A 27,026-nucleotide genomic window follows, 5' to 3' on the forward strand; every position below is an offset into this window, starting at 1 on the left:
AGAGAGAGAAAGGGGTTGACAGAACTGTAAAAAAACAGCTGCTGAAAGATAATATTTGAAGACAAGAAGAAAAGTTCTTTCTACCTTGTCAACAAGAAGTTGGGAAGATCAGCAAAGAAAAAGGATATTGTAAGCAAAATAGAGAATATAAAATGTTGCTGCCTAGGCTTTCTGTGCTGGGGACTGTACTTACTAAAGAGGAAAAGGTCAGTTATAAATAATACATGATAAATCTAAGAATGAGTAAATGTGGATGTAAAAATAAAATAGGAGTTTCCACCTGGTCAGAGGCAAAAGAAAAATGTATTTGCAGCACAGGAGCACTGCCAGGATCATCAGACAATCCATGCAAATTTCATCATGACAATTAATTTTGGAAATGACCCTGGTAGGGGCCAAAAGTACATAAATATGTACTTTTGCACAATTGGAAAGTATCTCCCAGTGAGCTGGCACCAAGACAATTTTTGGTTTAATATTGGAAACAAGAAGTGTTTTACTGAAGATATTTAATTGTTGAATGGAATGATATACAAATTATTTTATAAATGAACAAATAAAGTCCCACCATTAATAGTTGAGGTAAGTATGTTATATCTTCAGAGAGTAAAAATGAAGAATGGCAAAATACTGTTTTTATCACCAAATGAATAGACATCGGTAAGTACACCAATCCCACAGTTCGGTAAAGAAGTTGAATAGTGATACTAATTGTATGCTATTTGATTTCTGAATTATGATGTCATTGTTAAATAGTTAACACGGATCCTGACCGGCTATAACTGGGTGAAGGCACACAGTATCTTGAACGCTGCTGAGAATTCTAGCTGGTTGATATAAAGTTTGTAAACCATGGAATAATGTAGTTTCTATATCTACTTACCTTAACAATGTGCTCCTCACCTATATTGCATGCTTTTGCAGTTAGTGAAATATATGGTATAGGGGCAGAGAAAAAGAAGAAAGAAGAAAAGGAACAAGAAAAGATAAGATAGCAGCGGAATAAATAGGCCTTGAGAGACTTGACATGAAGCCTTGAATAGAGGTTAATGCCCAATTGATAAGAACATGTACAATAAGCCTTGCATTAGTAGACAAGTGATAAGACATGAACATGTTCCACAGTATCTAAAAGACAAAATTACTGACCAGCTATCTAAATACAAGTATACTGTAATTTAGCGCAAATACAAATAAATATTTATGACTTCAAGAAAGTTTGTAAAGATTCTGGTGTCATAGCAAGGCTTATTGGGATAATACAGACTTACCCAACTAGAAACAAAGGTACTATCTATAATCAAGGAGAGTGGGGGGGAAAGACAGGGAAATTTGATAAATCCCATCAATGAAACCAGCATTCTTCAATTAAACAGAAATACTAAAGCCAGTGAGATAAACTAAATTTTAGAAAATGACATATCTCAGAGATCCAAAATAATTTGAAAACCTCTTTGGTTTTTGGAGATAATGGTCTCCATGATATAAACTAGGCAGTTTTGACAGGGGGATGTGTTTGATAGTCCCTTAGATAGGAGGCTTCTTAGTCTCACAAGAGAAGCAAAAACTGACTCTGATAACAAAATAATACCGAAAAGAGGGAAATGAATGCTATATGGTAACAAAAAATATTATTCAAAGAACTTTAATGCCTATTGTAAATGTGTTCTACACATTAAGATAGTAACTCAATCACTCTTGGAGCTGAATCTACTGGAACAGAATTGTCATTTAGATTCTTGGGATAAGTGTTAATGTGATGGTCAGGATCATGCAGCTGATGAAAAGGACAATTTAATGGGATCCAATGGAAAAGATGGAATATAATTTCTTCCTGCTGTAGGAAACAGTTGCTAGATTGCCAACAATTCTATTTCTGACTGTTGTTGCTACACAATGCCAATATGTTTGGCTATGAAGGTAACTTTTACAAATTAATCTTCAGTATTATTGGTTTTAGAGCTTACTAAGTAATAAATTTTCCGTTGTAGGCTGATGTGTGAACTGGTACGCCATCTTTAAGATGTTGAATTTATTTATCAGAAGTACAGGCTCCTGCCAAATATTCTGTATACAGAATCTATATAAACTCTATTTTCCATTTGAAATATAGAAGGAAACTAAAAAGGGCTGGCCCTTTTCCCTTAATCAAGCAAGCCTGATATAATGGGATTTGGAGATGGTGAGGAATCAAACTCCTTCCTATACACAGTAAAGAATTTCTGTCTGATCCATATAATGGACAAGAGCTTTGACCGTGAAACCTTAGTCATTTTCTAAGAAACTCTGGGATGTCAACTGAATTGCTGCCAAACCTTGTACCACCTTGATCTTCGGAAAGGAAGAAGGGACTGTTTCGGTTTCTCCATCCTGTAAAGACCAAAGGTCCTCCGAAGGTAGAAGTTAGCTTAACCCAAACTCTTATTTCTCCAACAGTCACTACAAAAATGCACTTGCAAACTAATTCAGAATGTTTGCTTTTAAAATCTTTCTTGTCATAGTCTTTTTCTGATAGTATTCATAATTTTACAAACAAATGTTGTCTAACAAAAAGTCCAGAAAGCTAACATCTCTTCCTTCATTTGTATATAAATCAATTAAGAATGGAATACTCAAGTGTTTAAATCAATAATGTATCATACGTGTTACACATATTTGTCACAGTGTAGTTATACATAATACGAATCATTATGACACTGCTAGCACATTAAGTTTTAGAAGCATACAAACCATTTCAAATTTGAAATATTTTGGGTTTGAAGCAAACAGTTCCAGTGCAAATGTTCTGATGCTCTTTCGACATTCCAGAAGTGTTCCAATTTTGATATGGACCAGCTGTTTCAAACTCAAAGCAGGTGTGTTGAACATGAATCCTTTCACATTCCAAATGTTCCTCACACCATTTGGTTCATTTTATTACACCCGCTCACTACAATTAAGTGCACCAAGCCAAATCAAATCACTTTGTATTTTTACTTTATATAGCTTTTTAATTTTTCAAAATGTTTTTTAAATTTGTGTATTTTATATTTTTAGTTTTTAAAATTAATTGCATTTTTCCCTTCTTATGCTGATCTATGAATGAAGGAAGATTTGATTTGATTTCATTGTGTTAGTATTTTATTATACTGATTACCCATTCAGAGTTCTCCAAGGTTTTTTGATGCATGAGGCAAAGTACAAATGTACTTCCAATATTCTTGAAAATATGACATATAGATAGCTCCATATAGCAACCTGCCAACACTTTGTACACTTACTGGTTGAGACACTTAACTTATTATGTCTAATGATAGTCACACCACTCATTTTTCTTCTATAGGATGATAAGAATTAGTTGTTAAGCTGTTAGACTAGGAACACAATGTAATTAAGGTTCAAGTCCATCTTTAGCAATGAAAATTTCATGGACAACATAACCCATCACTAGTTTTCAGGCTTGTGATTTGGAAGAAAGGGAGGATTTAAACCCAATGAATGAATAAATAAATCCAATTCTAAACAGCCCTAAAATATTTAAGCCTTCTATTCTTTTCTAATGAAAGACAACTAGATAACTCACCAGGTCACTCCTGGATGCATCCTGATAGTCTGATGAGAAACAAGATAGTAGACTTCTTGTAGAGTTGATTTCATTGGTTTGTTTGGGATGTTGTGCATATTGTCGATATGTAGCACTCTTAGGAGTCCAGCAGAAAAGGTTAATTGATTCATGGACACACCGTTCAATGTCGATTTCTGAAAAGGAGACACCAATGAAAAAAATGAAAGGAAGGAAATGAGTAATAAGAACAAAAACTGCAGTTGACAAGCATTTTTTTAAAAGAACACATTATCCTAAAATAAATTCATTTTGTTTTTTTAACATAACCTATGTAAATATGATAAAAGAAACAAGAAACATATTTCCTCCACTAGCATGTAACCAAGAGAAAAGAATAAGATTTAAGACACAAATTCAGATGATTTATAGGCTTTAAACTACAACAAGTAATTACAGTTTGTGGGCATTCTGCAATGTAATTATGGTAAAACGTGACAAAAAAGGTTAGGGGAACTAAGTTAAGGAATTAAGAAACTGAAGCATGCTGTAAAGCAAAGTCTCTGAATTTTTAAGTCACCTAGAATCACCTCCAGGAAGAATATAAACTGAATAAAGAAATAAAATGTGCAGTCAAGTTGGCTGGTTTTGACCATTTGACAAAACTGTGGTAATAAAATTGGAAAACTGTAAACAATATGCTACAATTAGTAATAAATAATTTTTTTATAATCTTAATAGGCCAAAAACGACCAGTATAAAAAGAAGTACTGTAGAGTATGAATGATTAGAATAACCTCTTACTAAAGTTTCAAAAATATTTATATATACTGTAAAACTGTTTTTATGTTTGTTAATGTTTACTTTTTTCTTTTACTTATGGCAATTTGTTTCTTCTATTTTGGAGTAGTTTCCTGCCTTTTCTACAAAAATCCCACTGTATCCTAATAATCTGCCTCACGTGTCTGAAATCAGGATAAAGACATATAGGAAGGGTACAAGTTTGGGGAGAAAATAGGATAAAAATGCTTAATAAAAGATTAATAATAAACTTTTGATAAAATTCAATTTCTCCCTCTCTCTCAAATTCATAATTCATAGTAATCTAGCTTGAAACCAACTACAGGTTATTCATAAAAATTAAGGCAGTCTGGCTAATAAATTTATGTGCTGAAGGTTTAATGATCTGCACTAACAAAAAAATCCTACTGAGTTTTCAAAAAACAGAACTTGTACTTAATATTTCTCATTTGATACACTTCTCTTACACTAGTACAAAGTTATCAGAGATAGGAGAAACGTGAACTGCACCTAGCAATTCATGCTAATATATTAATTTATAGACTTTTCAAAATTAGTTGATTACACAAGACAAACACAGATAAGAAAAGGTACTTTTTTGAGGAAAAACAATCTTCCTGCAAAGACTGATCATAGGAAAAAAATAATTTTAAAATAAGAAAATATTACATGAATAGCACTGGAAAAAAATGAACCATGCAGTCTCACATAAGCTTGCAATTTTTTAAAATCCTCTTTAAAGCCTGCTCCTTTGAAATGAATTGCTGTGCAAAGGGAAATTTAGGAATGATCAATGGTTTTTCCATCTCAAAACTGGCTTTAAGAAATGGACTGGCCTCTCAGCCTCAAACAGTCTGTTTCCTAGGTTAGGTCACTCTATACAGAACACAAATAGTCCAGTGCTCAATAATAATAATAATAATAATAATAATAATAATAATAATAATAATAATAATGATGATGATGATGATGATGATGATGATGATGATGATGATGATGATGATGATGGAACATACAGATGACCTGCAGAAATTCTTCCCCTATGTAGCCTTGCATATACATCCCATTGTTTTGGCCGCAGGGCTTTTTTTCTCATAGAACGCTCAGAACGGAGTTCCGGCACCTTTTTTGGATGGAACCTTGTAGGGTAGGCAAGGCAGGTTGTATGACATGTGTGAGTTCCGGCACCTTTTTCTTTTACAAAAAAAGCACTGGTTTTGGGATATATAATTCATAATGTATCTGATTTTAAGCTGTAATCTATATGAAGAGATCTCATCATATGCTCTATTTATTATAAGTCCAAAATGCTTTTCCAGTTTTGAAATTACTGCAAATACCTTTTTCTTTGGATATACCTGTTTCTTTAGATGTGTTGCAAAGAAAAACAAGTTTGTAACACACTCTTCCCTTTGAAAATGATCATGATCTCCTCTCATGCCCTCAGAAGCTGCACGCCAGACAGTCTGAGAAGCCAATGGGCAAACAGCCACTGGAGCAGAAATGGAAGGCAATGAAGCTGAGCAGGAGGGGCTAAGATAATGAGTGACCAGAGTCTGACAGGGTACCTACCAGAGGAACACAGAGAGCAAAACAAAGATGAGCAGCATCTTTTGTTGGGAGCAGACGACAACACCTCTCTAATCCAGTCTTTTGGACTGGGTTTATAAAATAAGACAGATTAGGTAATTCAGAGTTGGCCACTAACTAAGATGATCTATCTGAAATACAGTTCAAGGCATGACTCAGTGTGAGGGTTTGAAGGGGAAATGATAATCTCTCTCTCTCTCTCTCTCTCTCTCTCTCTCTCTGTGTGTGTGTGTGTGTGTGTGTGTGTGTGTGTGTGTGTGTGTGCGCGTGTGCAGTTTTCTTGGAAGTAGTTTTTTATTGTCTCCTTCTGAGGGTATGTATGACTGGCCCAAGGCCACCCAACTAGTTTTCTGCATAAGACAGGACTAGATCTCACAATCTTCCAGTTTGCAAAGAGAAAGCATTTAAGAAATTCACTAGAAATTGAGGTATAAAAAGCAGCAGAATTGCTGCCAAAAGATTCTTAATCAGGCACAGATGAAGAACCCATCAAACTGCTTAAAGAAATAGTTTAAATACTGCTTTGTATCAACACCTATAAAACAAAACTGTGACTTAGACATTGGGAAAGGTCCTTCCTTAGTCCTATTCTAAAAAAGGGAAATATTTGCAAGATGATATGCAAACTATCAAAACATTGTAATAATTTTTGCTTCAGATCTTAGAATGAATAGACAAACACAGAAATGACAGATGAATAACTCAGTTTCAGAGAAAATAAGATGCATGAGATTATGATGATGATGATGATGATAATAATATATTTAACTAATATAAGATGGATAATTGAGAGCAAGAGAACATACGAAGGATCTTTATCTATGCATTATTGATTACAAGACGTTTGGATGGCGAGATCATAGCAGAACATGAAATATATTAAGGCATATGTGTATTCTGATTATTCTTCTTAGGAATCATTATAATGGACAGAAAGCTAATATAAGAACTGGATCTGAAGAAACAGATTGGTTCAAACTAAGAAAGGGAATGAGAAACAATGTGTTATTACCTCCCATATCTGTTTGGCTTGTAAAGATTTTATAAGAATGGCAGTATTGAAAGAGATGGCAGCTGCAATCAAAACTGAAGGTCAAAATAACAACTGCCTGATCAAACACATAAAGAAAAGACAACTTGGAAGAACTCCTTGTGAAAAGCTTGCTAAATATTAGTAAGACAAAGGTAATACAACCCAGTATGTTCAACGGAGTCACAATCAACTTTGAAAGAGCAAAAGCATAAATAGTTTTGTTTTCTTAGGCTGAAGAACAGTCAAGATGGAAGACATTCTGATTATATGCCATCAGGTCAGGGCCAAGTCTTAGCAACCTACAGAGACAATATAACCCTAAAAGGATGATTAATCCTAGGGAGGAAGGAAATGACAAGACAAATTTAGAAAGATAAAGGTTGTTGCTAGATCAAAAGGTTGTTGTACAATAGTCACAATCAGAATAGAAGAACAGACATTCTAGCAGTAATGTATGGCTGTGTAAGCTGGAAAAAGTTGGTAGATGCTTTCTAATTATGAACTTGATGGTAGTTAATAAGACTACTCTGAACTGCAAGAAACCCAATAATCATGGACCAAATAAAATCAACTACTCCCTTGAGGTGATGACTCGCAAAAAGAAAGTCACCAATTTGAGAAGATGATGTAAGAAGACGATGGACAAGAAAAGAGACTGCTTAAGTGAGACTAAAATAAGTTCAAGAAAGGAAGACAATGAATAAGAAGAAAAGTCAGAATCAAGGACATCATTGGAATGTTACAGTCCATTATTGCTGCGATTGGTCAGGATCGCAACCCTTTGAATGTACAATCCTGGGCTAAGACTCAACTCAGTGGCATCTGTATTTTAAAACAAATGAAATATTTGCATACCCAAGTACAAATCCTTACCAGTTCTATCATAACAAATATTTAGCAAGAAAGTCTGACCACTATATTAAAATTTCAACTACTAGATGTTAAAACTGTACCCCAACTGTTTTATACAGGAGTTTTCTCCATTGATAGAAGGCTCTTTAAGTGACATGGATTCGATCCTTAATTCTTAAATTAAATCTTTAATCCATTCATTCTAGAAGATCCCTCCCCACCTGAAGCAAATCTGTGAGGAGCAAATTAAACATTAAAAAAATCTGTCCAGAGGACAAAATGAGCTTTAATTAGAGAAAGGGCACTCAATAATATTCACTTAAATAATTTTTAAGGCTGTTCATCTAGGGTGGCACACAAAGATTTAAAACCCAAAAGTTACAAACAATAATGCAAGATGCCCAAAATAAATCATACACTCCCATCATAAAATCATATCAGCAACAAAGTTTGCCTACTCCCCTAGCCAGAATTCTGGGGAAAAAGACTATCTAATACAGACATGACAAACTCACGACGTCACGTATTGGAACTTTTTCACCATTGCCGTCAATGGGGTGGGCGCTGTTTCCTCATGACGCATCCGGCCCATGGGCTGGCAGTTTGATACCCCCGATCTAAGTTATCTATTTACCATTGACCAATCAGTAAGTGCAAATGCATGAATAATTATGGCTTGATATATGTTCAGCAAACCGTTAAGATAATTCTTGAAAAAGTAATCAGCATGGATTTATAAACATCATGCAGATCAGGTGGAAAACATGAATAATTATAAAAATTATCAGCTTTAGGTTAAATGGCATCTATTTTGCAGTTCATGGCATTACAGAATGTCTTTGATCAGGGGTGTCAAACTGCCAGCCCATGGGCCGGAGGCGTCACAAAGAAACCGCACCCACCCCATTGCCGGCAATGGGGAAAAAGTTCCGATACGTCACGCGACATCGCAAGTTTGACATGTCTGTCTTTGATAAACAGGTTTGTGGAAACAAATCGTTTTCTTTTTCTACCAAAGCTAGATTCTCTACTTCAAACTTGGCTGCAAACTGAATAGCTTTTGTTGCATAATACCATTAAACACCTTTGATGAGGTTTTGAGACCCGTTGTATAAACACGTCTTCTTCTTGTTCCTGGTCAAAGCCATCAGACATACTTAATTCAAAAATTCATAAGGATAAAGAAAACTCTTCTACAAACATTCCATTCTTTTATCTATCTGTGGAACAGAAATAGTAAAAAAAAATCCTAATATTCTGTGACTATTTCCTCCACGAAGCAATGAGCTTGCTACTTGATACACGCTCAGAAAAACATTAGCTCCATTCCCACTTGCTAATAAAATTGTTTACATATTTGAGCTATTTTTAGTATCTGTGCACTTCTTGAAGCTTCATGATCCAGTTGCTGCAATCAAAAGATGTTTTGGAACACATGGAGGCAAACGTGTACCACCTCTCTATCATTCTGTAAACCAGCCATATCTTTTCATGGAAGCATGCTACAGCCATGGAAGAGAGCTGCAGGTTTCTGGGAAAATATGAGTCATCCACAGTTGGTTATAAAATGGGCATAAAGTATAAATATTTAATCAATCAATCAATCAATCAATCAATCAATCAGCGCTTTAAGGACTTCTAAACATCTGCTACATGCTTCAAATTACTCTTTTGAGTCTTTAAAATGTAAGTGCTCCATAGTCCTAATCTAGATCATTTAGATTCAAGAAACCAATAGTTTTAATAAAAAAGATTAGAAAGAAATACTTAATATTCAAAGGAAATCTCTTATTCTCTCTCTCTGAATTGAATGATTCATGGCAGGACTTAATATCAGAATTGAAATTTGTTAAAATGTCTCTCTTTTCTGACAAATATCTACAACACAAACAAAAGTATGAAAAGAGAATTTTAAACTGGTAGTGTCATATTGGGAAGACAGGTAACATGGTAATTGGGAAATGTTGTCACATACTTCACATTTAAATTGTGCAAGCTTTAAGTACAATATTTGCTGTTTTGGATAAAAAATTCCAGGGGAAATAGTTGATTCAGAAAAAGTTCTCATGTAACACTAATTTGAAAAATATAAACTATATTTTATTAAGTTCTGGACTTTCTGTGGAAGTAACAGCATGAAACCTAAGGCTTCATTTCATATTTATGTGTGTACAGGTGAGTACATGCATTGACATGTAAATGCAACCATACAAGGTAGATACCCTTTTGCAATCCCAGGATTACATCAAATGCTGATGCAGGCTCTCATGGGCCCACACAATTCATGAGAATACTTCTCTTCCATGAAGCTTGCCTTTTCCTCACATCAAAGGAGAATCAGACTGAATGGCAATGGAAAAATTTTGACTACAGAAAGTGTGCAACTGAATTTACCCTAGCTGCTGAATTTTGGTGACAAAAGACCCCTTCTTGGGGCCTTTTGCAAACCACAGAATTCATATGGTCACTGCTGGTTCAAATTGTCCTTTCCCATTTGGCCTAGCCAATGTCTACATTAAGTAGAAATTCTGAGAATTATATTTCTACATACTGAGCATCAGTTTGGGAGCAGTTACTCTAGACTGTGATCTGAAGTATATGCCACATCTCCTTTGAAGAGAGACTCTCTTAGGTTTTGAATGACAAAGAGAAATGACTACAGCATACCAATGACTGCATTGGTTACACAAATATGAGCTGCCACGGCTGTGGCTACTGCCTGTGGATGGCCTTGGGTTAGGCTGAAACAGGAAATAAGATTTGTCCCGTGTTTGGGACCTAAGCAAGTGCATTCTAAATACTTAACAAACATTTTACATATATATATATATATATATCCCCAAACTCCTTTCGTGCATCTGTTGGTGTCCTGTATTGGGAAAAAATTAGCATTGTGTTTCCCTGGCATTTGAAGATAAGAAGAAACATAAAAAGCATTGTGTCAGCCTGAAAATAGGCTTCATGTATCTTTAAAAAGAAAGAACACTCACTCAATGAGGGAAAAAAGGAGAAAATAATCACTGTAGCCAAGAAATTAAAAGACGCTTGCTCCTGGGGAGGAAAGCAATGGCAAATCTAGACAGCACACTAAAAAGCAGAGATATCACCCTGTCAATAAAAGTGCGTATAGTCAAGGCTATGGTCTTCCCAGTTGCAATGTATGGCTGTGAAAGTTGGACCATAAGAAAGGCTGAGTGCCAAAGAATTGAGGCCTTTGAACTATGGTGCTGGAGAAGACTCCTGCGAGTCCCTTGGACTGCAAGGTGATCAAACCGGTCAGTCCTAGAGGAGATCAACCCTGACTGCTCTTTAGAAGGCCAGATCCTGAAGTTGAAACTCAAATACTTTGGCCACCTAATGAGAAGGAAGAACTCACTGGAGAAGAGCCTAATGCTGGGAAAGATGGAGGGCAAGAGAAGAAGGGGACGACAGAGAATGAAGTGGCTGGATGGAGTCACTGAAGCAGTAGGCGTGAGCTTAAATGGACTCCAGAGGATGGTAGAGGACAGGAAGGCCTGGAGGAACATTGTCCATGGGGTTGCAATGGGTTGGACACGACTTCATAGCTAACAACAACAAAGTTTTAGCAGCACACAAGCACTAAAAATTGTAGAATTTATAATTGCCAATAACAAACGTATGACTGCTAAGGTCTTTCCTCAAGAAATAGGATCTTGGCCTTGCAGTATTCAGAGATCAAAATGGCTTGCAGATGTGCTGTGCTTCTAAGATGGTAAGTGTCTCTCTTGGAAGTACAGGGTGAAATGGAACTCAGAGCTTTGGAAGGGAAAGCAGATAATCCCCACATTATGCTGCTCTCTTAAGCTGCTTGGGAAGGCCTGGACCCAGCCTGATACAGATCAACCATTTCACACACAAGGCTGGGTGGTGGAAGCTGCATTCTGAGGTTCTGCAATCTTCTCCAAAGCACAAAACCAATTTTCTGGGAAGATTTCAAGAGAAAGCTGTGATTGTCATTTTCTCGCTGCATTTAATGGCAGACCTTAAAATATCAACTGTGCTAATCAACCCAAACTCTGACTAAGTCACAATCTGCAAAAAGGCTGGCCCCATTCTGCCCTTTCTACAAAGACTAAGGCAGGTAGAACTGTAAAACCCAAATGACTCTAAAGTGAATTAGAAGATACATGGTCTTATATTTTAGCATGCCCACAATTAATTCAGGTGCCCCATATTATTAACATACATACCCCCACACAGAAAACTGCATAAAAAAAGAATTAAAGTATACTTACATAACTAACCTGCTCAAATTTACCTCTCTCAGTTTAACAAAGGCTGCCTACAGCCAAATAAAAATGTATTCAGTACAACATAATTACCAATTCATACTAATTCTTTCCTATTCAAATTCTAATAAGTTAGGAATACATATGTACACACACACACACACACGCACACACACACACACACACACACACACACACTGTATATATATCTCAGAACAAAAGATATCCAACAAAGATATAAGACTGATAAAAATAATACCTGGTAAATCAGAAAACAGCAAAATGCACTCATTGAATCCATTGGAGAGAAGACGATCCCTCAGTTGCTGTAGAATAGCTACTCCAATGCAGAATGGAAAGGAAGAGTTTCCCAGTAGTAATGTATCCCACAGATGAAAGATTTTGTGCAAAGGAAAGACATCTGCAAGGCAGCCAATAAAGAAATATCAACTGGGGGAGAATAGTTTTCAGGTTTGTTTTTGAAATGCCAAATAGGTAATCAGGCAACAGGCAACAAGAGAGTACTTAGAGAGATTTATATTTTTCCCTAGAATGCAGTTGGCAAGAGGAGATGGACAATTCCACAATAAGTATAAAGGAGAAGAGCCTCTAAAGCAGTTTCTATTGTCTCCCTTATTTTAGGCAGCAATGTAGGGTATGATGAAAAAGAACGGCCAAAGTGTAAGTGTTTTAACAGGGGTATTCATGAAACCCATGAACTGCAAAATATACTAAGGGGACAGTGTCTTGATATCAATTAATATATTTCACCAGGCAGCAATAAAAACAGGGCAGAAAAAATAAAATTTGGGTAAAATTTTTAAAAAAAACAAGCAAAAGATAAAGAAGACCACAACATACTTTACGAATGAAAGCAAATGTATATGTCCCAGGATAAAGTTGCAGGACCCAATTGTCACTGGGACCAGAGATTTTGTCTTCTGAGCTTTTGGATTCATGCTGGAGACCATCCTCAGGGAACTTCTCTCCACTGGAATGTGTCACAGAGAATTTCCCCGTGGACGGGCTCCAGCGTGAGACCAAAAGCTCAGAAGACTGACTTCTGGTCCTGGTGACCGACCCAGATTAGATCCTGCAACATACATTTCATCTATTCACCAAGTCTGAGTTTCAGTACAGTTCCCTCAATGCCCACCCCCACCCCCCCAAAAAAGTACATCTAAATATTTGTGATGTAGGCAAAAGCAAATTCATCCACTCTTCTCCTAGGAATTCTTAATGTGCAATACCAAAGTGCAATACCAAAGAATAGGGTTGGGCAACTCTTTAGCAATAATTTGGAAAACTCCTTTTGGAAAGGTTCACAAGGTTGTGAAAATAGTATCCATCCAGGACCATTTAGTTTCTCATTGAATCATGCAATACCTTCTAAGGCTACCACGTTATCTTAACAGAAGTCCTACCTAGCTGCTTTAAAGAGCTGCTTTGTTCACATGTATTCCAGCTTCAGAACATCCTTATGCAATCTGGATTAAGAAACACTGCACAATCCATGTCACAACTGATTTCAGGCAGGAGTATCAGTATCAGAGAATACCTGAATTACTAATTTTGGAATACTGAAGATTATTAGATGATTACTGCTCTAAATTAGAAATTGCCAAATAAAAATATTAAAACGTGCATGCGATAAATAAACACATACCTGTAAATGAAAAATGAGAAAATATACTTACGTGTGAACATTGTGAGAAACCAAGGAATAGCATATAGCTATAACAACAACATGGGAGAAAAAAGAATATGTTGTTAGAGTAGATCATTGCAAATTTTCAATCACATCAGTGTTGGAATTCTGCAAGCCTAACTTATAACATATATGAGAAGTTTAAATCAGGATTGTGGTTTCAAATCTGTATTATGATATCCTACCCAAACTAGAATTTAAAATTTTCGAACCAGAGTCTGATTATATTTGAGTACTACTTATAAGACGGCCCTCACATAATGATCACTCATTCTGCAACTGTTTAAACTTATTGATGGTGCTGAATTGATAATAAAGTATTATTATACTTTTTCACAAATATTGTAATTATGATTTTAAAACCTATTTGATTGAATTCAGGGACTTTTACATAAGCTTAAGCTTCAGAAGATCCATCCTAGTGGGCACTATATCTAGATAGTCATTAACTGAGCAGGAGGTAATTTTGCTTCTTTCTTCCATCTTACTGTTTCTACTTTTATTAACAACTATCTTAATAATCTTTGGTGAGGTGAGGTCTTCCTGTGCTTTTCTTAGTACACACTGCCCCCTACCTGTCTCACCAGGTATACACAAGTTAAGAGCACAGCTACCTTTCTTGTCACAGTATTTGTTTAGAGAAGCTTCCTCTATTGTTCTCCACAACACAATGGGGAGTAATAAAGTGTAATCCATAGTTAATACAATAGTTATATGCTTCTGCATTCCTGTGAAAAATGCCCCTTTTTAAGGAATTTTTCAAATTGCTCAACAGAGAACAATTTGAGAATGCAGAATAAATTTCAGTCAAGTTTTCATTTTATATCACTGTTTTTCTTCTGTATTTTTAATGGTTATATTTGATTTTTTATTTTCAGGTGCAATGAGATCTCATAAAAGTCAAAAGGTAAATGTCTGCCTGATCCTTAGATTAGGACTTCTTTCTTATAGTTTCCAGTTCATTTCTTTAAGAAGAGATTTGATAACCGTTTGTCTGAAATGGTATAGGGCAGGCATGTCAAACTGCCGGCCCATGGGCTGGATGCGCCACTCCGAAACCATGCCCATCCCATTGCCGGCAATGGGGAAAAAGTCGTGATATGCAGCGCAACGTCATGTAACGTCACGAGTTTGACATGCCTGGTAAAGGGTTTCTTGCCTGAACAGGGAGGTTGGACTACAAGACCTCCAAGGTCCCTTCCAACTTTGTATTCTGTTATTTATAGACAAAATTAAGGAGCATACAGGGAACATCCTCTTCATGCAGGAAAAACGCACAAGATTAATCAGCTTGATCTGACAGGATTAGTTTTCAAGCATCAAAATAGTATTGCTAAGTGCATATACTTCATTTTGATGGATTCTGGAAAGTCTCAAGTACTAAAATAAAGTACAGATTTTATTTTCTAGTGAATGATAGAGCAATACAGAAAACATTTCTAAGAATTCTGTCAAATATGTCTACTTTATACAAGTTAAACTGTGAAACTGCACAAATTAAACTGTACAAGACTGCATATTAAATCTCTATATATACGAAATCTATGTCAGAGGTAAACTTCTATTCAAAAGTTTAATTCCATATTCAATTCTAATGATAGGACATTAAAAACGTTCTGATGTGACTTAAACTTATTTATTTATTTTATTTATTTTATTACATTTATATACCGCCCTTGTCAATGAAAGATGAGTATTACTTATTTAATATATGGGTAGGCATAGGCAGGACAATGATCTCTCCTCCCCAAGCCATTGAATTACAACAGGAATATATGCAGAAAAACAGGAAACTATATGCTGTAAATGCAGAAATAAGTTTAAGTAGCCCTTGATTTATGACTGTAATTGGGTGCAGAAATCTGGTTGCAAATTGAGGCACCCATGTAACGAGTACTTTTTTAATATTATTAAGTGAACATTGTGATTATTAAGCGAATCTATTTATTTGAATGAGCTTTTTTTTGGTGGAAACTGTCAAAAACCACCCTGAATGACCATGGAACACCCTCAGTCACATGACCATGGGGAGCAGAGGCTTTATCATTTACAATGGCTGAAAGTGCTTTTTTGGCCATGGAAAGAACCTGGTGTTACAGGTGTTGTAACTTCAAGCAATCATAAAATGATTGGTAGTAACTTGAGGACTACCTGCTTTGGCAATTTAGATGCCATTAAAACTGTATTATGTATCATAGTATTAAGACATAAGCCTCACTGAACTTTGTGGGATTTTCTTCTAAATAAAACATGAATATACCGTAATTGTGTGATCTTAGGGAAAAGTAGTGAGAAAGGAATGAAGAAAATGATAATTATAATATTTCTTTGAAAATCATATTAAATGGCACATCTTGCAGATTTTGACTGCTTGATAGCTGCTATCAGAGTTTGATTCTGGTATTGAATTTATTTTTGGACCATGATATGTGGATATAGATGATCAAACTTTCTGCTGTTTCTGCCTGTATTAAAATATATAAAAAGCATTTCCACTTACATCTGGGATGAAACCTATTTCATTGAGATGGTTACTCAGTTCAGGATCATGGAATGCAATCATCTGGGAGAATACTGTAAGATATTCTGGAAGAAAGATAAACAGAAAATGATTTCAGCAAGAATTCAGCCTCAAGAATTTTGCTTTATGAAATCACCATTGCAACAGAATTCCAGGAAAGAGTTAACAAAATATTTACTATTAAAATAATTAAAACAAAATCACAACAATATTACAAGGAACAATATAAAATCTATGAATAATAACACTATCAAAATAATAGACCAATGCATAGCTTTATTAGGGAAATTCAAAACAAACTGCATGCTGCAGTTTAGCAATTGCAGCTGTTTCAAGTTAATAGTAGCTGCAATTTTGGTGGGTTTTTTATTTTTTTGTGGTGTGGTATTTTCCACTATATCTCAAAGCTGACTATAAATTGAAAACTATAAAAGATACAGTGGGACAAAAAAGTATTTAGTCAGCTACCAATTGTGCAAGTTCTCCCACTTAAAAAGATGAGAGAGGCCTGTAATTTTCATCATAGGTATACCTCAACTATGAGAGACAAAAGGGGGGAAGATCACATTGTAGAATTTCTAACAAATTTATTTGCAAATTATGGTGGAAAATAAATATTTGGTCAATAACAAAAGTTCATCTCAATACTTTGTTATATACCCTTTGTTGGCAATGACAGAGGTCAAACATTTTCTGTAAGTCTTCACAAGGTTTGCACACACTGTTGCTGGTATTTTGGCCCATTCCTTCATGCAGATCTCCTCTAGAGCAGTGATGTTTTGGGGCTGTCGCTGGGCAACATGGACTTTCAACTCCCTCCAAAGGTTTTCTATGGGGTTGAGATCTGGAGACTGGCTAGGCCACTCCAGGACCTTGAAATGCTTCTTACGAAGCCACTCCTTCGTTGCCCGGGCGGTGTGTTTGGGATCATTGTCATGCTGAAAGACCCAGCCATGTTTCATCTTCAATGCCCTTGCTGATGGAAGGAGGTTTTCACTCAAAATCTCACGATACATGGCCCCATTCATTCTTTCCTTTACACGGATCAGTCATCCTGGTCCCTTTGCAGAAAAACAGCCCCAAAGCATGATGTTTCCACCCCCATGCTTCACAGTAGGTATGGTGTTCTTTGGATGCAACTCAGCATTCTTTCTCCTCCAAACACGACGAGTTGAGTTTTTACCAAAAAGTTCTACTTTGGTTTCATCTGACCATATGACATTCTCCCAATCCTGTTCTGGATCATCCAAATGCTCTCTAGCAAACTTCAGACGGGCCCGGACATGTACTGGCTTAAGCAGGGGGACACGTCTGGCACTGCAGGATTTGAGTCCCTGGCGGCGTAGTGTGTTACTGATGGTAGCCTTTGTTACTTTGGTCCCAGCTCTCTGCAGGTCATTCACTAGGTCCCCCCGTGTGGTTCTGGGATTTTTGCTCACCGTTCTTGTGATCATTTTGACCCCACGGGGTGAGATCTTGCGTGGAGCCCCAGAACGAGGGAGATTATCAGTGGTCTTGTATGTCTTCCATTTTCTAATAATTGCTCCCACAGTTGATTTCTTCACACCAAACTGCTTGCCTATTGCAAATTCAGTCTTCCCAGCATGGTGCAGGTCTACAATTTTGTTTCTGGTGTCCTTTGACAGCTCTTTGGTCTTGGCCGTAGTGGAGTTTGGAGTGTGACTGTTTGAGGTTGTGGACTGGTGTCTTTTATACTGATAACAAGTTCAACCAGGTGCCATTCATACAGGTAACGAGTGGAGGACAGAGGATCCTCTTAAAGAAGAAGTTACAGGTCTGTGAGAGCCAGAAATCTTGCTTGTTTGTAGGTGACCAAATACTTATTTTACCAAGGAATGTACGAATTAATTCATTAGAAATCCTACAATGTGATTTCCTGGATTCTTTCCCCCCATTTTGTCTCTCATAGTTGAGGTATACGTATGATGAAAATTACAGGCCTCTCTCATCTTTTTAAGTGGGAGAACTTGTACAATTGGTGGCTGACTAAATACTTTTTTGTCCCACTGTAAAACATGTATATAGGTTTTTTAAGGCTTTAAATCAGATTTATAGCAGAAAACTTACCTTGAATAACATGAGAATTATCCTTTAGAAAGAAATTATAGAGATATTTTGGAATAAAAGCAGACATGCAGGAATAGGCCAAAGCTAAAAAAGAACCAGAAAGAAAGATAGCTTTTTAACCAACCATTACAATTGTTAGAACAAAATGAAAACAATGTTACACTGTTCCCATTTAATTCTGTAAAACTTAAAAATACAGGTAGTCCTTGACTTACAACCGTTCATTTAGTGATTGCTCAAAATTACAGCAGCACTGAAAAATGTGACATATGACCATTTTTCATACTTACAACTGTTGCAGCATCCCCGTGGTCACATGATCAAAATTCAGATTCTTGGCAACTTATGACAGTTGCGGTGTGCTGGGGTCATGTGATCACCTTTTGCGATCTTCTTCATTAACATTTATATCCCACAAAAAGGTGAAAAATTACATAAACCCCCATGCAAAGACCAAGTATGAGAAAACAATTGAAGTTATAATTTTTCTGATTTCATTATCCTTCCTTCCTTCCTTCCTTCCTTCCTTCCTTCCTTCCTTCCTTCCTTCCTTCCTTCCTCCCTCCCTCCCTCCCTCCTTCCTTCCTTCATTATGGTCACCTATTTACTGATTCACTATTCTGGGTAGCTAACTCAGAGTTAAAAACACTTGACTAAACTAAAGCTATTAAAAACATGCCACCTCACATGGTAAAAGGGATCGAATAATACTTGGTCCAATACTGGGAGAAGAACCAGGGGTCTTTCTAAAGATAAGCAATCTGAATCTCAAGGGATGTTGTCTCACAGGGTAAGCATTCTTAGATACAAGGATGTACCACTGCGTGTGGGCCACTACTTTTCTGGCATACTTCCAGACTGCCATAAGATGACACTAGTTAACTAACTAACCCAGTACATGCCAATCCTGTTTGATCTAGTTAGATGGGCAAGATAATTGGAGACAGACAGTCCTGCAAGTATCCCAGCCTTATGTATTGTGGCAAACTCATGAATTGCTGTATAATATGCATGAACCTAGTGAAACAGAGACATAGAGCTAATCAGGATTTAATACACTGCATGCATGAATTCAACATTCATAAAGACAATGTTTACCTTCATTGTTGAAATTTAGATACAGGAACGGTGCACAAAGGGAATCAAGACCTACAGGGAGATATAATTATTCAAAAATATTGGACAGTCAATAAAGTTTGAGAATATCCAGAAGATAAAAATTATTATATAGTTTTTATCATTATTATATAGTTAAATATTCTGCAGAGGTTATTTACAGATATACAGTAGGCCACTTTCAAAATTATCACATGTGATGCAGTCACCAACTAAATTGTTAAATAAATCCATGAGTTTGGAGGGGTGGCCATTTATGACCATCTTCTGAAAAGCTTCATATATCAAATAAATCTAAAATCAGAAATTTAGAGCTTCTAAGAAGACTCAATGGTTTCACTCATAAATACCAGAGCAGTTTCTTTGAAAAAATGTGCTTCATCCCAATAATCTGGATTATTCTAAGCTCTAAGCCAAAATGTGAGATATAGGGCCCTAGCCATGGGCTTGAGAACAGTTCTTCCCAAATATGTGTAGAATTATATTCAGATATGTGGATATTCTGTTTAGCTATTAAAATAACACTACAGTTCTAACTAACAAAGAATATCTGCCAAAAGTCCCCACTTATCAAGAGGTGTGACTGAAACTCAGCATTCTCTGAGGGGGGGGGGGAGGAAGGGATTCCCCTTCCATAAGGGCTCCTCAGCTCACCCTGAGGCAAGGATAGCTTCCACTCTGCAAAGAAGCTCGTGAAACCTCAGCTCTTCTTCAAGGCCTTTGGGATTTGATTGATGTGGAGCTTCTATCCCCAGGAATGATCTCATTATTCCTTAGCTTGATTGCATTCTTAACTGCAGTTATATTCTACAATAGTTTTATTATGCATTATTGTTTTACTTTGAATGTTGTAGTGACTTTGGCTGTTCCTCTTGTACACTGCTGTTAGACTCAATTGATCAAAGTGGTCTATAAATCTATAAACCAATTAATAAATTTACTCACTGGAAGCAATGCAAGAACCAACTGTTTATATTGCAAGTATACATACCTTTTTGAAAAGAGCTGGTAGAATGTAGAATGAACTGAGAGTAATTACTGCATCATTTGTATGCTTTAGTTTATTTACTGTGCAAAATGTAACTGCTAACCAAAGGAGCCAGCTGAACTAACCTTGCCAGTATACAAGATCAGGATGAGAAACTACCCAGGCTTTCAAAACCCGCCTAAATTTTGCATGGCCTTCTGGTGATGACAGCAATTCATCATACTGATGACAGCGAGGGATGTCAACTTCAATCTACAAGGTAGGCAACAAGAAGAAGAACAGAACCAGCCATAAAAGGAGACTAGGTGCCAAATCCCTATGAATTTCTACACTTCAAATTGGGAGAAAGAAGACTTATTCTAGGCTCCAAATATCTGGACAGGGAACATTTGCAAATGTATTTTCTTATGAGTATAAATCCTTCGAATAGAAAGACAAAATAGAAAGACAAAAGACAAGATACTAACTGAATACCACAGTTTCATAGTTTACCTTGCAACTTCTCCCATCAAGATCAATTTGATTTTTCTAATCCTCATAGTAACGGACTTACAAAGGGCCTAAAAATGCTATCCCAAACTCTCCACAAACTTGAAATATAATTACTAGGACTTCTCCCTTGCCCCCAATTATAGATTGAACTGAAACCAGAGCCTCTGAAGTAGTAAAATCCTATTATATGCACTTGAGAGAAGATCAAAGGGCAGAGTTCTATCATAGGAGAAATATGAGAGATTATTTGTCCTTCATGCATAATATTCAATTTCAAGAAGACTAAAGTCATTACTATGGGGAAAGAAAGGCAGAATGAGGTTTTTTATGATCTTACATATGAGGATAAACTGGAAATAGGTATAATTTCATGGCTATCACCATCATTAGTTTTGTTATAGTTTTTCAACTAAAAAGCTCAAGAATAAAACTTCGTAAATATATAATATATTGCAGGCATAAAGAAGTACAAGTTCTCCGTAACTTTAACAAAAATCTGCTATAGCAGATCGTCCATAGTTAAATATTTAAAAAGTTACTGCATAAATGGATACAACTCCAATAATTTGACTACATTCGATACAGTATTATAGAATTGACTCTTACATAAAACATGACTATTCTATAAGATATGTCAGTTTTCTGTTGATTAAGAGGCAGCTATGGGTGCTTCTAATTTGACTCATTTTACACTTTGCTAAGTAAGCTTCATGGATTACCAGTATGCCTCTAGGTTCAGTTCAAGGTGCTGGTAGTTATTCATGGCTTGGGACCAGGTTATTTATATCCAAGTCCTACAAGATTTGACAGGACAAGCAAATACTTCTCCAGGGAGTATCATGTGGCAAGACTCAGGAAGGGTTTCTTTTCAGTTGTAGCACCCATCTCTGGAACAATATTCTCTCTAGAGATCAGACTTGCTGACTTTTCATAAATCCTTGAAGATCTGGGGTTGTTATGGAGTCTCAGGTGGATGATTGAGACTGTAAAATGGTTAATTGTTGTGCTAGTTGGTTTTTTTTCCATTTTGGCTGCTGTATAAGTTATTTGTTAGTTATGGATTGTTATATTAATTTGAAAAAAAAGAAAGGAAAGAAAGAGGGAGGGAGAACTGGTTAAAGTACAAATTTATGGGTCACACCATGTATTCCTAACTGTACACAAATTTTAATTCCAAATATATTAAGCACAGTAATAATAGTTCCATTGTAATGGAATTTCTATAGTAGTAATGTTATTTTGGGGACGCGGTGGCTCAGTGGGTTAGGACGCTGAGCTTGTCGATCAGAAGGTCGGCAGTTTGGCGGGTCGAATCCCGGGTGCCGCGTAGCAGAGTGAGCACCTGTTACTCGTCCCAGCTTCTGCCAACCTAGCAGTTCGAAAGCACGTAAAAATGCAAGTAGAAAAATAGAGACCACTACGGTGGGAAGGTAACAGCGTTCCGTGCGCCTTTGGCATCTAGTCATGCCGGCCACATGACCACGGAGACGTCCTTGGACAAGCGCTGGCTCTTCGGCTTTGAAACGGAGATGAGCACCAGCCCCTAGAGTTGGAAATGACTAGCACGCATGTGCGGGGGAACCTTTATCTTTACCTTTAATGTTATTTTACTAATATGTACTATTAAGTAATATTTGAAAACACTTCAATGTGTAGGCACAAGAAATCAGAAAGCAAGGTGGTTCAAATAACACTCTGCAAGAATCTGAACTACTAATGGTCAAAGCAAAGTGGCAGTAGATCAAGAGTCAATGGAATTCAAGGTGGGCTGGAGTTAGATCTCTTGTGGGCACGAAGGAACTCGACACTGATGGCATGTTTGACCCCTTCCTTGGGCTCAGCCTGGTCAACTTCTACATTATGATTCCAAAAGCTTATGACACTTAAAAGAACAAAAAACTTACCTGTCTATCTGTAGGAATAGGAGTGTCTTTATCAATAGCATCATATTTTGCTTGAATATCTCCCTAAAATGAAGACACAATAGGTTTTAGTATAACACTGCCAAAAAAAATCTCAGAAACAACCAACGGACTATTAAAACTACACAGCATCATTGTAGTACACAAACCTACCAAAGTTCCCCAGAACTTTCCAATTAAACAACAAAAGAAGAAGAAAAGAAGAAGAAAAAACAGGAGTCATCTACAACATACAGTATAAAGACTACTATACAGCCACTATATAGGACAGACAGGGAGAAGGCTAGTAGTGTGTATCCACCAGCACAACTAGCAGACAACATGATGAAAACCTCCTTAATTTCAAAATACACGGACCAAGTTAGCATAGTTTCAATTGGGAAACTTTGGGCAGCCTAGAACAAGATAAATTTTAAAATTCTATGGAATTCCTAGGAGGCTGGCAATCAAGAGAAATCAGCCACCCACAGGCATATACTCTAGAAATGAACAATACTTTCAGCATTCAAAAGAGACATTTAAAATTCTAAAAAACAACAACTACTGTCTAGCAATTAACACCCTTATAAGGACGGATTAACACCAAGATAAATCTCAGAAAAATACAGTACCAATAACCTAATCAAGAAATTATCTATTGAGATAAACAATCAAGCAGTAAACAACCATCTAATCAAGGAAATACCAAAGAGAAAACAATTTCCCACCAACAGGTAAAGTTACTGTGACAGAGTGACAGATGGGGGGATTTTGCTGGACCTTCCACAGTCCAGGTTGGTAGATGGTTGCGGCAATGGGGGGGACGGGATGGGGGGTCTCGGGGCCCGAGGGGAAGGGGTGGGGACAGCGATCCGCACGGTGATTGGGAATGGCGGCAGATGAACAGAGGGCCATATCGAAATCTGGGATCGCGCCCCCGCTGTCTTTGAGCGGTGGCGCGCTCCGACCCTCTGGCTTCATCCTGTTTTTCCGGGGGTGGGGGAGGACAGGTACCTGAGCTCAGGCTGGTCTATTTGAATGCCAGGTCTGTGGTTAATAAAGCTCCCCTCATCCGGGATTTGATCGAGGAAGGCGCAGACCTGGCATGCATTACGGAAACTTGGTTGGGCCCAGAGGGCTGAGTCCCTTTGATTGAGTTATGCCCACCAGGTTTCCGTGTGCTTCACCAGCCTTGGGCTCAGGGTAGGGGCAGTGGGGTGGCAGTTGTTATTAAGGAGGCCCTTTGTCCGCGGGAGGCCACTGCCCCTCAGATAGGTGGATGTGAGTCCCTCCTCCTGAGGTGGGGCCCTGGGGGTCAGTTGGGCCTGTTGCTTACGTACCTTTCTCCCAGCTGCGTGGCAACAGCCCTACCCGGGCTGCTCGACGCTCTCTCGGAGTTGGCGGTTGAGTTTCCCAGACTTATGGTTCTGGGGGATTTTAACCTGCCCTCCCTGGGGGGTGCGTCGGGGGTGGCCCAAGAGTTCATGGCTTACATGATGGCCATGGACCTGAGCCAGATTATTCAGGGTCCAACTCATGAGGGGGGAAACACGCCCGACCTTATTTTTATCTCTGGGCAGTGGCTTAATGGTCTGGGTGGGGTTTCTCCAATCTCTCAACCCCTTCCATGGACAGACCATTATCTCCTGCGGCTGGGCCTCCGTTATGCCACCTCCCGCTGCTGGGAGGCAGAACCAACCAGGTGGTTCCGCCCCAGGCGCCTGATGGACCCGGATAGGTTCCAGACGGCGCTTGGACTGATTCCTGCCTCCCTTTCCCATAGCCCAGTCGAGACCTTAGTTGACGCCTGGCAACGGGCTGCTTCGGAGGCTCTCGACCGCATTGTGCCTTTGCGGCCTCTGACCCGGCGCAGGTCCCGGTTGGCCCCTTGGTTTTCCGTGGACCTGCGGGAGATGAAGCGCCGGAGGGGCCTAGAGAGCATTTGGAGGTCCAGTCGGTCCGAATCTGACCGAACACAGTTAAGATCTTTTTCTAGATCTTACCTTGTGGCAATGGAGGCGGCGAAGCGTGCTCACTTCGTCACCCTCATTGCGTCCGCATATAACCGCTCGGCCGCCCTGTTTATGGTGACCCATTTCCTTTTAAATCAGGGGATGGGGGAGGACCCCTTGTGGGGACGGGCCAAGGAGTTTAGTCAGCATCTGCTGGATAAAATTTCTCAGATTCGGGCTGGTCTGGACTCCGACTGAGCAGTATCTGTTGAGGGGGAAGCGACGGGTTTGGCCGATAATATCTGGGAGGAGTTTGATCCTGTGACTCCAGATGAAGTGGACAGGATCATGGGGAGATTAAGTGCCACCACGTGTTTGTTGGACCCGTGTCCCTCCTGGCTGGTTTATGCGGCTCAGGAGGTTACACAAGGCTGGCTCCTGGCAGTTATTAATGCTTGAGTGAGGGGTGCTTCCCTGCTGCCTTGAAGGAGGCAGTGGTGAGGCCCCTCCTCAAGAAACCTGCCTTGGATCCAGCTATTCTAAATAACTTTTGTCCTGTCTCCAACCTTCGCTTTCTTGCGAAGGTTGTTGAGAGCGTGGTGGCATGGCAGCTCCCTTTGGTCCTGGAGGAAACTGAGTATCTGGATCCATACCAATCGGGTTTCAGGCCCGGGTACAGCACGGAGACGGCATTGGCCGCACTGGTGGATGATCTCTGGCGGGCCCGGGATAGGGGTTGTTCCTTTGTCCTGGTCCTATTAGATCTCTCTGCAGCTTTTGATACCATCGACCATGGTATCTTGCTGCGACATCTTGGGGGGTTGGGAGTGGGAGGCACCGTTTTATGGTGGTTCTCCTACCTCTTGGGCCGTTCGCAGACGGTGTTGGCAGGAGGGCAGAGGTCAACCCCAAGGCCCCTTAGTTGTGGGGTACCCCAGGGGTCAGTTCTCTCTCCCCTCCTGTTCAACATCTATATGAAGCCACTGGGCGAGATCATCTGTGGTTTCAGGGTGAGGTATCATCAATATGCTGATGATACCCAGCTTTTCATCTCCACCCTGAACCAACCCAGTGATGCCCACGACGTGATGTCCCACTGCCTGGAAGCGGTACGAATCTGGATGGGGAAGAACAGGCTCCAGCTCAACCCGGCCAAGACTGAGTGGCTTTATGTACCAGCATCTCGTTTAGTCCAAGAGGTTCCATCTTTGGTTATGGGAGGAGAGGTGTTACCTCCCGTTGATAGGGCGCGCAACTTAGGCATCCTCCTGGATACACAACTCAGTTTTGAAGAGCATATAGGAGTTGTGGCCAGGGGGGCATTTGCCCAGGTTCGCCTGGTGCGCCAGTTGCGCCCCTATCTGGACCGAGATGCTCTACGTACGGTCACTCATGCACTTGTTACCTCCCGTATAGATTACTGCAATGCTCTCTACATGGGGCTGCCCTTGAAGACCACCCGGAGGCTCCAGCTGGTGCAGAATGTGGCCGCGCAGGTTGTGATGGGAGCATCCCAATACTCCCATATTACACCCCTTCTGCGTGAGCTGCATTGGTTACCGGTTGCCCTCTGGATGAGATTTAAGGTGCTGGTTCTTACCTTTAAAGGCCTAAATGGCTTAGGCCCTGGATATTTGCAGGACCGTCTGCTGCCAGGAATGACTTCCCATCACCCGGTACGCTCACACAGAGAGGGCCTCCTCAGGGTGCCGTCAGCCAGACAATGTCGGCCGGCGACCCCCAGGGGGAGGGCCTTCTCTGTGGGAGCGCCTGCCCTGTGGAATCAACTTCCCCTTGAGCTCCGGATGGCCCCAGACCTCCGGTCCTTTCGTCACGGCCTTAAAACATTTCTTTTCCATCAGGCTGACCTGGACTGACAATAGGGATTTTTAAAAATGTTTTTAATATTTTATCATTGGGGCTTTAATTTTTTTAACATTTGTATTATTGTCTTTTATTGTTGTTAGCCACCCTGAGTCCTTCGGGAGATAGGGCGGCATATAAGTCCCACAAATAAATAAAGTCCACTAAAGTTGTTACCTAGTCAGCCAATGAAATTCCTGCAAGCAAACACCAACCTCAGAGAGCACCAAGAACTCCACTGTAAGTATTATTCTCTACTAATAATTCATTCAGCCAGAGCTCAGATAATATATCTCAAAGAAGAGGTGGTAATTAGGAGTGCCAAATTGC

The 27,026-nt window shown here is 38.7% G+C and overlaps 1 protein-coding gene across 1 annotated transcript in view; it reads right to left on the reverse strand.

The window, feature by feature from the left end:
• The window catches only part of TBCK (TBC1 domain containing kinase), a 98,184-nt gene that overhangs the window by 27,901 nt on the left and 43,257 nt on the right, over positions 1-27,026 (reverse strand). The window contains exons 16-23 of the mRNA XM_081333217.1: positions 22,885-22,947; positions 20,614-20,740; positions 19,483-19,533; positions 18,385-18,468; positions 16,276-16,361; positions 13,765-13,801; positions 12,327-12,488; positions 3,563-3,738 (exon numbers count right to left, since the gene is read on the reverse strand). Coding sequence (XP_081189343.1) covers positions 3,563-3,738; positions 12,327-12,488; positions 13,765-13,801; positions 16,276-16,361; positions 18,385-18,468; positions 19,483-19,533; positions 20,614-20,740; positions 22,885-22,947 — 786 coding nt within the window. The remainder of the gene's footprint in view (positions 1-3,562; positions 3,739-12,326; positions 12,489-13,764; positions 13,802-16,275; positions 16,362-18,384; positions 18,469-19,482; positions 19,534-20,613; positions 20,741-22,884; positions 22,948-27,026) is intronic.

The sequence above is a fragment of the Vipera berus genome (genome assembly GCF_964194415.1).
Source record: "Vipera berus genome assembly, chromosome: 7".
NCBI classification, from domain to species: domain Eukaryota; kingdom Metazoa; phylum Chordata; class Lepidosauria; order Squamata; family Viperidae; genus Vipera; species Vipera berus.